Source organism: Anopheles moucheti, chromosome 2, assembly GCF_943734755.1.
Source record: "Anopheles moucheti chromosome 2, idAnoMoucSN_F20_07, whole genome shotgun sequence".
Taxonomy (NCBI): Eukaryota; Metazoa; Arthropoda; class Insecta; order Diptera; family Culicidae; genus Anopheles; species Anopheles moucheti.
In genome coordinates, this window is record NC_069140.1 from 28,043,527 (window position 1) to 28,054,673 (window position 11,147).

Genomic DNA, 11,147 nt, shown 5'->3' on the forward strand with positions numbered 1-11,147 from the left:
GGAAATCACATTTGTTAAGTGTACAGATTCTGTACCTGTTAATGAAAGGAGATTCCGAAGGATACTTCTCTTGCAGAAAATTGGTGATATTTCTGATCAGAGAGAAGAGGAATGTTATCACTTATATGATGGAGATATCCCTTTATTGTTGTATTTTTACTAAACTTTAAACTGTTTTTGTAGACTTATGATAGTAAATAATAATTAAAATTTAAACTAAAAATTATTATCTAAAATTGAGGGTGCTTCTTCTAGATGGTAAAACTCGGAAAACTTATTTTTCAGCACTCTAGAAGCAAAACTAACAAACAACATATCAAACTGTACCATACTACACGTCATCAAGATGATTGAGATTACTTAAGATGGTTTGACGCAGCAATAAACTAATCTTGTTTAAGAAATTTATTGATTTCAATTTTACTCTTCACTCTTCTCAGGTATAAAGATGTCTAATGCACAATAAAGTTTCATTTTGTATTTAGGGGTTTTAAATGGTTTTTTCTTGTTTTTTTTTTACAATTACCTCTAAGTGGTTTAAGTTGTTTAGTCAGCTCTGCACTTTGTCCCGTGAGTCGTTAACATCACATTCCCTAAACATTTCAACCGGTACTGAACCGAAGGCTCCATCTGTTAAACCTACATCTACAAATAAACTGATCATCAATATAATCTTTATACTCTTTACATCAAAAACCATTCAGAACGCTATACTCTTAAAAGAAATAAGAAAACCAGAAATATTACCAGAACGGATGGATTATGAACATTTCGTTGAACAGATGCATGATTTGTTGGAAATTTAGATAACCCTGTGTGAGGTGCCCTATGAGTGAGAAGCTGTATTAAATTTGTATAAAGTGTAGCTACACCTTAATAAATGAAACATTACTTAAACAAAAAACACAAACCTTTTACGTTTACATAACTTTTGACAACAACTAAAGCACTTAGAATTACATAAGACAAAAACCAATTCAATAACCTTTACGGATATTGTGCTAGGTTGGGAAGATTATGTATAAGTTCAAGAGTAACACAGATTGACTGAAATGCGATCGAAAGGACGCAGGTCAATATTTCGTTTTTTCCTTCAAACGTCTTGCGTCTGAATGTGCTGTGCAATTACAGTTTAGTAACGATAGTCCAATACTGATTCCTGAACAATCCGGATGATCAGAGGTCGTCTGCCCGCAATTTTAACCATACTCGAGATACTATCTTATAAACATTTTGCGTAGCACAGTTTTTGAGATTCGTTTCTTTACACCTGCATGCCCCTTTAGCGTGTTTTGATTGAAACTTGAACAACGGAACGCTTTATCCTAATGCTCAGATAAGAAACAGCCATTGCGGAATCCGTACACGACACCCATTACTTTCCACCAGAAAGGAAGGCTAGCTTGATAGAAAAACAAGTTGTTCATGATACAAAACTAACATTAAAACTGATCGTCTTACCTTCTACGATGATCGGCAACTGCCGCTACCAGCGCAGTCCGGCCTCAGGCGACTCCTCGGTTGCTGTCCGCTCGCAAGCGTTCCGCCTGCTGCATTACGTGCTGCGGCATCTCCATACTGAATACCGCTACCGATCCGTTCCGGATCCAGTTCACCCGTTTCGATCTTGGCCAGGATGGTTTTGGAGCATTTTAAGAATGCTTCCTCCACGTTTTCACCTGTCTTGGCGCTTGTCTCCAGAAAGATAAGCTCATTCTCCTGGGCAAAGTTGCTCGCTTCTAGGAACGTTACCTCGCGGTCTTCCTCCAGATCCTTTTTGTTTCCCACCAGCAAAATGCAGATGTTTTGGCTAGCCAATGTGCGAGCATCGTTCAGCCAGTTCCACAGCACGTTAAAGCTGTCGCGCGAGGTTGTGTCGTAGACCAGTAGAGCACCCGCTGCACCACGATAGTAAGACCGCGTGACCGATCGGAACCGTTCCTGTCCGGCTGTGTCCCAAATCTGTAGCTTAATCGACTTTCCACCAACGTTCACGATCCGTGAACCAAACTCTACGCCGATTGTGTGCGAACTGTCCTCCTTAACTGCGCGCCCAGTACCGACCGAGAAAACGGTGAGGAACAGCAAAAAAGAAATCATAACAACACTTTGTTATTGCTTGAACTTTCACATTGTAATCTTGGGGCCGTGTAAGAACAACCTTCCGATGTTACTACTATGTACGCATCTACGCTTCACGCGATTCGGTTCATCGCATTTTGCTGACCTCGCTTTCCGGCCACGGTCAGCTTTGCTTTGCGTTTACTTACATTTGTTCTCGATGAAGTGATGCAGCAGGCAGGATTTGCCACTATCCGCACGGCCAATGATGAGAAATTTAAAAAGATAATCTAATATGCGGGTATCGCGAACAGCAAGAGACACCAAGAAACAACAAGAATAAAAAAGAGGGTCAAAATTAAATATTCATGAATCACTATTTTGTTAATGCCAGCACAGGAGATGCAGGCACCCTTTGAGTGCGTGTAATATTTACCGTAGGACTCCGACATGTTTTCTGCGCTTTACCGTCGTCACCTTCTTGAACTTGCCCCTTTTTCTCACGTAAAGCGCGAAAGTAATGTGGTTTATCTGTTACCTCTATCCAAAATACACTTTTATTGTTGTTACAACGCAGCAAATAGTATAATTCAGCAAAATATGAACTCTATCCGATGGAAACATTTATTTTCTGTATCTTTATTTTTACTTTTTTCTATATTCTATTTGACGTTCCTCCCCTTCCGTGGTTTGTTGAGTTTATAGTACCTACTTCAATCCGTGGTCAATTTGGAAAGAGACATTCATTTCAAAAGGCTCGTTACAGATCAACGTTTTCAAGCCTGGATTTCGTAGCCAAATGTAAAATTTTTTTTTCGAAGATAGGGCTTTTGTAATATTTTATGATAGTGCATAAGATTTATGGTACAGAAATCACAAACTTAAAAATAAAGGTTTTTGCGTTGCTTTTAATTTCGAACTTGCACATTGCCAAGGTTTCCACGCAAAGGTGTAATGCAGCTCCGTTACAATTTGTAACGTATGTAAAAAAACACAATGTAAACAAAAAAATATTCAGTTTCCACGGTGAAAAAAATGCTACAAATTGTTAACGATTGCACACATTTGTTATCCGCGAAGATAAGCGCATATTTAAAACGTAAAACATTCAAAAATATGCTTCAATTGTGTTGAAAATCCCTACTTAACTTTTACTTTTACAACTCTGCATGATTTTTGTATTTTACTGTCGCAACGAACCACTTCGCAAACGAACCTGGAAAAGAAACTGCCAAAAACAGTTCGGAAAAAGTGAAAGGTGAAACGCGCATAGCTTAGATGAGGATCAAAAGATGTCGTGGCGCACGGAACTACTGTTGAGCTTAGTGTTATTGTCTGCTGTTCCATTCGAGGCCAAAAATGTGTTATTACTTTTGGGTAATGCAAACGTGCAATTCTATAACTGCAGTCTATTTCATGTAATAATTCTTCATTCGTTCTGGCAGCCGACGATGGAGGCTTTGAGATGGGAGCGTACCGGAACCGTATCGTGCAGACACCTTTCTTGGACGCGCTGGCAAAGGAAAGCTTGATTTTCAACAATGCTTATGCTTCGGTAAGCAGCTGTTCGCCGTCTCGCGCCGCAATACTCACGGGCATGCCGGAGCACCAAAATGGCCAGTACGGACTACACAACGGTGTGCACAATTTCAATTCCTTACCGAAAGTTCGCAGCATCTCATCGATCCTCGGCAAGGCCGGCATAAGGACGGGCTTGATCGGCAAGAAACATGTGGGACCGGATGAGTCATACCGGTTCGACTATGAGCGAACAGAAGAGCAGTATCCGATCAATCAGGTTGGAAGAAATATTACGCAGATTAAACTGTTCGTAAGAGAATTTTTGCAGCAGGACAAGCCAAACAGCAATGAATCATTCTTCCTGATGGTGTCCTTCCACGATCCGCATCGATGCGGTCATATAACTCCCCAGTATGGCAGTTTCTGCGAACGTTGGGGCTCAGGTGAAGAAGGCATGGGGTTGATCCCGGACTGGCATCCGATTTACTACGTGTGGGATGAGATCGATCTTCCCTACTACGTACCTGATACACAACCTGCACGGTACGATCTGGCAGCACAGTACACAACCATTTCACGGCTCGATCAGGGCGTTGGACTCGTCCTCAAAGAGCTGCGTGATGCAGGATTGGAGGAGAATACGCTGGTTGTGTACACCTCTGATAATGGGCCACCGATGCCAGCAGCCAGAACCAATCTGTACGATCCGGGAATGGCGGAACCAATGTTTATACGATCACCCAACAAGGCTGCTCGCCGAAACGAAGTGACATATTCGATGACAAGCCATCTCGATCTTGTTCCGACTATTCTGGAATGGTTTAACCTTACCCATCCACAACCAAACACGCTGACCGGTCGCAGTTTGTTACCACTGTTGTTCCATGAGCCATCGAATCAACCGGATGATGCCGTGTTTGCTAGTCAGAGCTTTCACGAAATCACGATGACCTACCCGATGAGAGCTATACGCACCAGACGTTACAAACTGATACACAACCTTAACTACCAGCTGCCTTTCCCGATCGATCAGGATTTTTACGTTTCGCCAACATTCCAAGATATATTGAATCGAACACTTACGAAGCAACCCGTACCGTGGTACAAAACACTCCGCACATACTATCAGCGGCCGGAATGGGAACTGTACGATCTAAAGATGGATCCAACCGAATCGAGGAATATGTTTGGGAAAAGCAGCATGAAGGAAACGTTCGAAGAGTTGAGCGGTCGTTTGCAGAAGTGGCTCGAATTGACCGATGATCCTTTCCGTTGCGCACCGGACGGTGTGCTGCAGAATACCGGGGAGTATCTAAATAATCCCACCTGTCTGCCCTTGGGCCATTAGTTCAGGCTTAAGCTTTGATTAGTGTAATATTATTGTTAATACTTACTTCTGCATGTCCGTTTATCCACTATGTTCCACTCCAATCCACTGTGTTTGCTGAGCGATCAATGTTTACAACGTTTAAGTTTTTACAAAATAAAATGATACATTGTTAGCATAAATTAAGGAAATAAATAACATTTAGATTAAGCAAATCTTTCAAAGCACAATAGAAGTGATCGGTGTGTAGGTTTCTTTAGCTTCAAATAACTGTCAAATACACATGGCACAAAACTGTAAACAAACGTGACAGATGTGCGGGTTCACGTTTTAGTTGAAATCTCCCGGTGCCGATTGCTTAAAAAATGGATAAAAGCCACCTTAGAAAAGAGGTAATAATATTTTCATCTCTAAAGTTCTTGAGATTCATGTTCTTGTTTGTGTACTGCTACAGATAAACAAGCTTCATTCGCTTGTTAAGGGAATGCGTACCCGTATCATCCGTAAGCTCATACGCGACAAGAAAGTTTGGGCCTCTAAAGCAACGTCGAACAGTTCGAATAAGGGTGCCAAACGGAAAGCAGAAACTTCCGAGGCCATAGTTAACCATATAAAAACGATTTCTCCTTGGGTGCTTGTCGAAGCAGTGTTACAATATCACCCGTTAAAGAATGGCGAATCGTTGGAATCAGCACCAATGGAGCAACGCTGCATGGCCAGATGTCTGCAAGATACGAAACTTGATTGTTATCTAAAATCCCTCGAAAGCCAGTTGGGTGCTAATGCAAATGCAACGCTTCTTGATGCGCTTCAAAAAAAGGGAACTATCAAATCATCAGTAACTAAAATACAGCAAAAGGAACGAAAGAAGAAACTGCTGCAAAAAAAGAAAGAAAATCGATTAGAGCAAAGGAAACTTATTAAATCATTAAAGGAAAAGGCCAAAGCAGCAAAACAATCAGCAACCGATAAACCGGATTCATCGCACGGAACCGATGATGAGGAGAACCAAACGACGGTAGTATGTGATTCCTATGAGTCCGACAATAATTCGGAAGAATTTGACAAGCAACGGGTCGAATCTGATGAATCAGATGCCGGCAAGGAATCGGACCAGGAAGAAAAGCTGAGCATATCCGTGAGTGAAGACGAGAATTCTTCTAGCGATGAAACAACAAGCGATCGTGCCATAGAAGAATCACAGGTTAAAAGTAATGGTGAAGCAAAACAGAAAGTTACTCCGCGGGTAAGTAAACCTTCCATCAGCAGGCCGAAACAATCGGTTATACAAAACTTAACAAGTCCCAACAAAAAGAAGGAACTGAATTATAAAGCTCCTGAGGAAGAAGATGAGCAGGATGGATATGAGATGGTAACGGATAGCTTCTTCGTTACGAACACGGGCGAACAGTATGTGGCGGTAGCGCCAAAGCTCAAACCACAGGCTGATGACGATGTTGGAAGTGATGATGGTAAGGAAAGCTGGAAGATAATGAACAAAAGAAAACGAAGAGAGAAACAGTATGAAGAGACTGATCATACCGAAGGTACTAATAAGATATTGTGCTTGGAAGAAGGTTGGGTTTTAATTGAATTTTTGTTATTACTTCTTTGCAGAATTTGCCACAGATTTGAACCAAGCGAAACGACAAAAAGGGAATAATTTTACGAAAGTAAAAATCAATACTAATGAGAAGACGTCCGCAAAAACTCAGAATTTGCATCCATCGTGGGCTGCAAAACAAGCACAGAAAGGTATCAAACCTTTCGAAGGAAAAAAAGTTGTGTTCGACGCTGAAGATGGTGGCGAAAGCACTGCAACTTATGCCCAGCCAGCTCCGGTCCAATTCAAAACAAAAAAAGAAGATCTTCATCCATCATGGGCTGCAAAACAAGCACAGAAAGGTATCAAACCTTTCGAAGGAAAAAAAGTTGTGTTTGACGATGAAGACGGTGGTGTAAGCTCTTCAACTTATGCCCAGACAGCTCCAGCCCAATTCAAAACAAAAAATGATAATCTTCATCCATCATGGGCTGCAAAACAAGCACAGAAAGGTATCAAACCTTTTACTGGGAAGAAGATAGTTTTCGACGGTAACAATACTAACAGTGTTGATAACACTAATTCTAAGAAATCCTTCGATCGAACGAGCGATCTTCATCCATCATGGGCCGCCAAGCAAGCGCAAAGTGGAATTAAAGTTTTCACCGGTAAAAAGATGGTATTTAACGATGAAGCTGGAAATGATGGAGATAATGCAAGTAGCGTTACCACAAGAATACTGCCAAAAATCCAAGACCTAAAGAATGATCTTCATCCGTCATGGGCAGCAAAACAAGCGCGAAATGGTATCAAACCATTTGTCGGGAAAAAGATCGCTTTTAACACTGATGATACTCGGAAACGCGACAAAATAGGTGCCATAAAACTATCTTCGGTGCCATCGAAAGCACTGAAAAACACCGATTTGCATCCCTCTTGGGCAGCAAAACAGGCACAGAAAGCTATTCTTCCCTTTGCTGGTAAAAAGATTACTTTCGACAATGAAAATAAGGCAGAAAAATCAACAACCGAAGCGAGATTCTCTACCGGATCTGCACAGGCAGCTTCGAAACATTACGGTAACGTTGGCCCCAAATCACAACCAAACAACGCTGCCTCTCTCCATCCATCCTGGGCAGCGAAACAAGCACAAAGTGGAATCAAACCATTTGCGGGCACGAAAATAAGTTTTGATGACTAATAAATACACGCAACCCGTCGCGTATATGGGACACATATGGACTCGATTATATTAGTATGGTATAGATTGTTAAGCTAAAATAAAGAACGTATGTGCCTAAAATTTCCATTTAGAGTACATCAGTTTGATACACGCTACGAGGCTTCGGTTTTGGCGGCACCGTACGCAGCTGCGTGTGTAACTCCATGAGCAAATCCGGCTTTTTGCCAGCAATCCGTTCAAATCGTTTCATCGCAATCGGCAACAATACTTCCGTCATGTACGTTTTGTTTTTTGCCACAAAGTTCATCTGAAAGTTGCATAAAAATTAAATAAAATAAAATCAATCAAAGAACCCTAGTTGATACTTACGTCAGCATTCAGAGAGTTGGGAGGTTTATTGGAATGCTGTGAAAGGAACAGCTCACGGATGAGCATCTCTGCATCTCGCTGCAGCGAATCGTACTTCGCTAGATATGCACAACTTTCCGTCGTTTGGAGCAGATGCCGACAGAAGTTCACCGTCGCTTGCGTAAGATTAATCCACGTGTCACCAGTCACGTACGCACGAAAGTCAATCCCCAACACGTCGAACTCCTTTAGCAGCGCGCGAAGGCCAGTTTTTGTTTGCAGATTGTACGGTTGCCACGGGTCCTCGGTACGGCCAATCGAATCCACCAACCGGTATCGAGCTTCGTCCAGCAGTTGACCAAGAGTGCTGCGCAACAATCCCTCCATATGGTAGGAAAGATCCAGCCCGATTTCGCGCAACTTTTGACAAGGTTCCCGCACACCTTCCACCACCTTTGCCACCATTTCTAGCTGGGTGTCTTTCGTGAGATAATGTTTAATGAGCTGCGATGCAAAGTATTGAAGCTCCATATTGCACCAAACGATAAGCGCACTCGTGCAGGATGCTTTCGTACTGAAAGCTCGCAGGAACTCACTAGCAACAAGCGCTACATCGCAGAAGAATAACTCCGATACGGCCAGGTTGTTGCGACGTGCCTGTCTCTGCGAGGATCGAATAGCACTTGTGCAAACGCGAAGCAAAATGCCGCACGCTTCGCGTGACTTTTCCATCTCCACGAGCAATTTCAGTGGCCGGCGGCTAGAGCGCAGCGCTGCCTGCAAACTGCGGCTCTGCGAGTTGGACAACTCGTGCATTAGAACCGAAGCGAGGGAAGCTTTGAGCGCTTTTATCTTCACTGCTATTTCGGTTGCCCCGTGGAATGAACTGTCTTGGGTGAGATGTTCTTCGCACTTTTGCAACAGCGCCAAGCAATCTTCGAAATGTCGCTGTGCTATTTCCGCTTGGATTTCTTCCGGTGCCGTCACGAGCCACTCGGGAGCTAAATTCTCCACGATCACGCGTCCCATTTCCGAAGCGGTTGGGCTAAGGGTGAGCAGTTCGCTCTCGGTAGATTTTTGCGGTGCCTCGAACTTTAAGGTTGTTGGTGGTTGTGGGGCTTGCGCTTTCTTCGGTTTCTTTAGCTGATGGAATTTGATAGCCAGTTCGAATTTGTCGATCCACTCTTGCTTGGCAGCGGAATTAATGCATTGGAACATACGCGCTCCATCGCTGGTAATCACGTTGATTGCATTCTTGTTCACACGCTCCAAGTCCTTAATGTTTATGACGGCTATCTTCTTCGTTTCGTACTCCGTTTGAAATTCAAGCTTCCTAAAAATTAGTTCACAAGACCCATTATTCAATTAACAGGGGTATACAACAAAATGTCTTGTATATTAACACGTACTTTTCATTGCGCACTTTGGCCAGTACCAGCACTTCGTTGAATAGAAACAGATGAATACGACAAATCGGCCGATAATCGTTGGAATCCAGCTCAATAAGGCCACCCTCGTGGATGAAAACCTTATCATCCAGATTTCCTTTGTAACCGATGAGCGATTCCTTAATGAGTTGTATTGCTTTCCGATTTTGCTGTTCCTCATTCACGTTTGGATCAAGGCTTTGTTCTTCGATGATGTTTTTCTGGTCGTCCAGGAGCGATTCATCTCGCAGTGTGGTTAGTAAATTGCGCTGTTCGATCAATATGTGCGACAGTTGGTACATTTCCGACTCGAGATCTAATATAATAAAAAGAAGAGATTTATTTAAGGCCTATTTGATATCAATCCTATGGGGGTGTATGTGTAGATAACGGTACGTACGCGAGATCTCCTTCGCCGTTTCAATGAACTGCATGTAATTTTCGTACACATGTTTCTTTAGCGTGGACGAAACGGTTTCACTGAGTGCTTGAATTTTCTGTTTCGTTTGCTGCAGTTCCGGGCCACCGACACAATCCTGTACTAGATTTTTCACATCTGTAAACAACACAAAACAGTACAGATAAATTGTGTCATCATCGGTTGGACATTCCACTTGCGGTAGGACATTCCAACGAATACTTACACTTTTCAGCATTGAAATTATCTTTTTCAAACACGGCTGTACTAGCTTCAGGCATTGTAATTGCGTCTGCAAATGATTTTACACCAAAAATGTACGAAAATTAAGCACAACTACGCTGGCTAGCGATCAGAGAACATTTTTTCTGTGCCAGAGTTTGTTATGACAGATTGAGTGGCATTCCAATAGTAACGCCGTTACACTGCGTAACGCTCAAACAACAGGGTGACTACGGAAATTGGGAAGAAATACTTTGAGAAAATAGTAAAATAGTAAAACAAAAATAGTAAATAGTTGAATGATGATTTCAATATTGAAGCACATGAAAAGGATATCGGTGCTCGTAAGTTACCTGTTCGTCACGAGCCATAGAGAAGCACAACATGCTCGTTGGCTAGATGAGGTCAAACCTGACTTTCCTAGAAACGGATTGGTGACCTGACCATGTCATCAAGACGTGCCCGACTGTGAGCAGGCCATAAGGCGAAGAATAAGGTGAGCTAATCAAGTCATCAGAACGACATCCGATAAGAAAGATGCCGTAAAGGCTTCTTAGTCTGTCAATACTTAAAAGTATGGGTAGGAAGACTTCATTAAGGTACGTTGATAGTCCCACTGGAAGCATCGATATCCCTTTTTCGACACCATACTACCAAAACTATTAAATACGTCTTCGAACGACCAGGATTGTTATCATAAATTATTTGTAGCTCGGGTCAATTTCGCTTGCAAAAAGATCATACCAACTGTGCATTCAAATTTAACAACCACAGGTTAGTATTAATACCACAGTCGAACATCAAACGAATGGGCCTTATTATTCCCTTCTCGCGAAAATCATACGCGCAGAAGCATTCTCCAACCACGATGTTGCTCCGGAGCGTTCTAGCTAGCGGGTTCGGAAAATGAGCACTCATCAAACTGATGAGTGTTTACGCTCAAAACCACTCTCATCCCGATATAGAGCACTCGCAATGCTCAAGGGAGTTTCAAACAAAAACTGACAACAAAGATATGAACCAAGTCGCCAGAGATAACCGGATGTTGAATAGAAGGCAATTTTGAGCGGAATACAACTGGAATAACGATCTCATAT

The 11,147-nt window shown here is 42.4% G+C and overlaps 4 protein-coding genes across 4 annotated transcripts; 2 read left to right on the forward strand and 2 right to left on the reverse strand.

The window, feature by feature from the left end:
• Positions 1 to 337: 337 nt before the first annotated feature.
• Positions 338 to 2,714, reverse strand: LOC128299887 (ras-related protein Rab-4B). The gene is made up of 4 exons (XM_053036021.1): positions 2,498 to 2,714; positions 2,271 to 2,351; positions 1,462 to 2,045; positions 338 to 1,402 (listed from the first exon to the last, which is right to left on the reverse strand). The coding sequence occupies exons 1-3, from the start codon at positions 2,511 to 2,513 to the stop codon at positions 1,465 to 1,467; spliced, it is 678 nt and encodes a 225-aa protein (XP_052891981.1). The 5' UTR covers positions 2,514 to 2,714; the 3' UTR covers positions 338 to 1,402; positions 1,462 to 1,464.
• A 493-nt stretch (positions 2,715 to 3,207) lies between these two features.
• Positions 3,208 to 5,057, forward strand: LOC128297460 (N-sulphoglucosamine sulphohydrolase). The gene is made up of 2 exons (XM_053033098.1): positions 3,208 to 3,438; positions 3,507 to 5,057. The coding sequence occupies exons 1-2, from the start codon at positions 3,354 to 3,356 to the stop codon at positions 4,928 to 4,930; spliced, it is 1,509 nt and encodes a 502-aa protein (XP_052889058.1). The 5' UTR covers positions 3,208 to 3,353; the 3' UTR covers positions 4,931 to 5,057.
• A 146-nt stretch (positions 5,058 to 5,203) lies between these two features.
• On the forward strand, positions 5,204 to 7,684 carry LOC128301743 (uncharacterized). The gene is made up of 3 exons (XM_053038362.1): positions 5,204 to 5,301; positions 5,364 to 6,456; positions 6,527 to 7,684. Exons 1-3 carry the CDS (start codon positions 5,275 to 5,277, stop codon positions 7,651 to 7,653), a joined length of 2,247 nt encoding a protein of 748 aa, XP_052894322.1. The 5' UTR covers positions 5,204 to 5,274; the 3' UTR covers positions 7,654 to 7,684.
• A 78-nt stretch (positions 7,685 to 7,762) lies between these two features.
• Positions 7,763 to 10,196, reverse strand: LOC128301750 (exocyst complex component 8). Its single transcript, XM_053038375.1, has 5 exons — positions 10,055 to 10,196; positions 9,811 to 9,966; positions 9,393 to 9,726; positions 8,005 to 9,316; positions 7,763 to 7,942 (listed from the first exon to the last, which is right to left on the reverse strand). The coding sequence occupies exons 1-5, from the start codon at positions 10,107 to 10,109 to the stop codon at positions 7,763 to 7,765; spliced, it is 2,037 nt and encodes a 678-aa protein (XP_052894335.1). The 5' UTR covers positions 10,110 to 10,196.
• Positions 10,197 to 11,147: the final 951 nt, after the last annotated feature.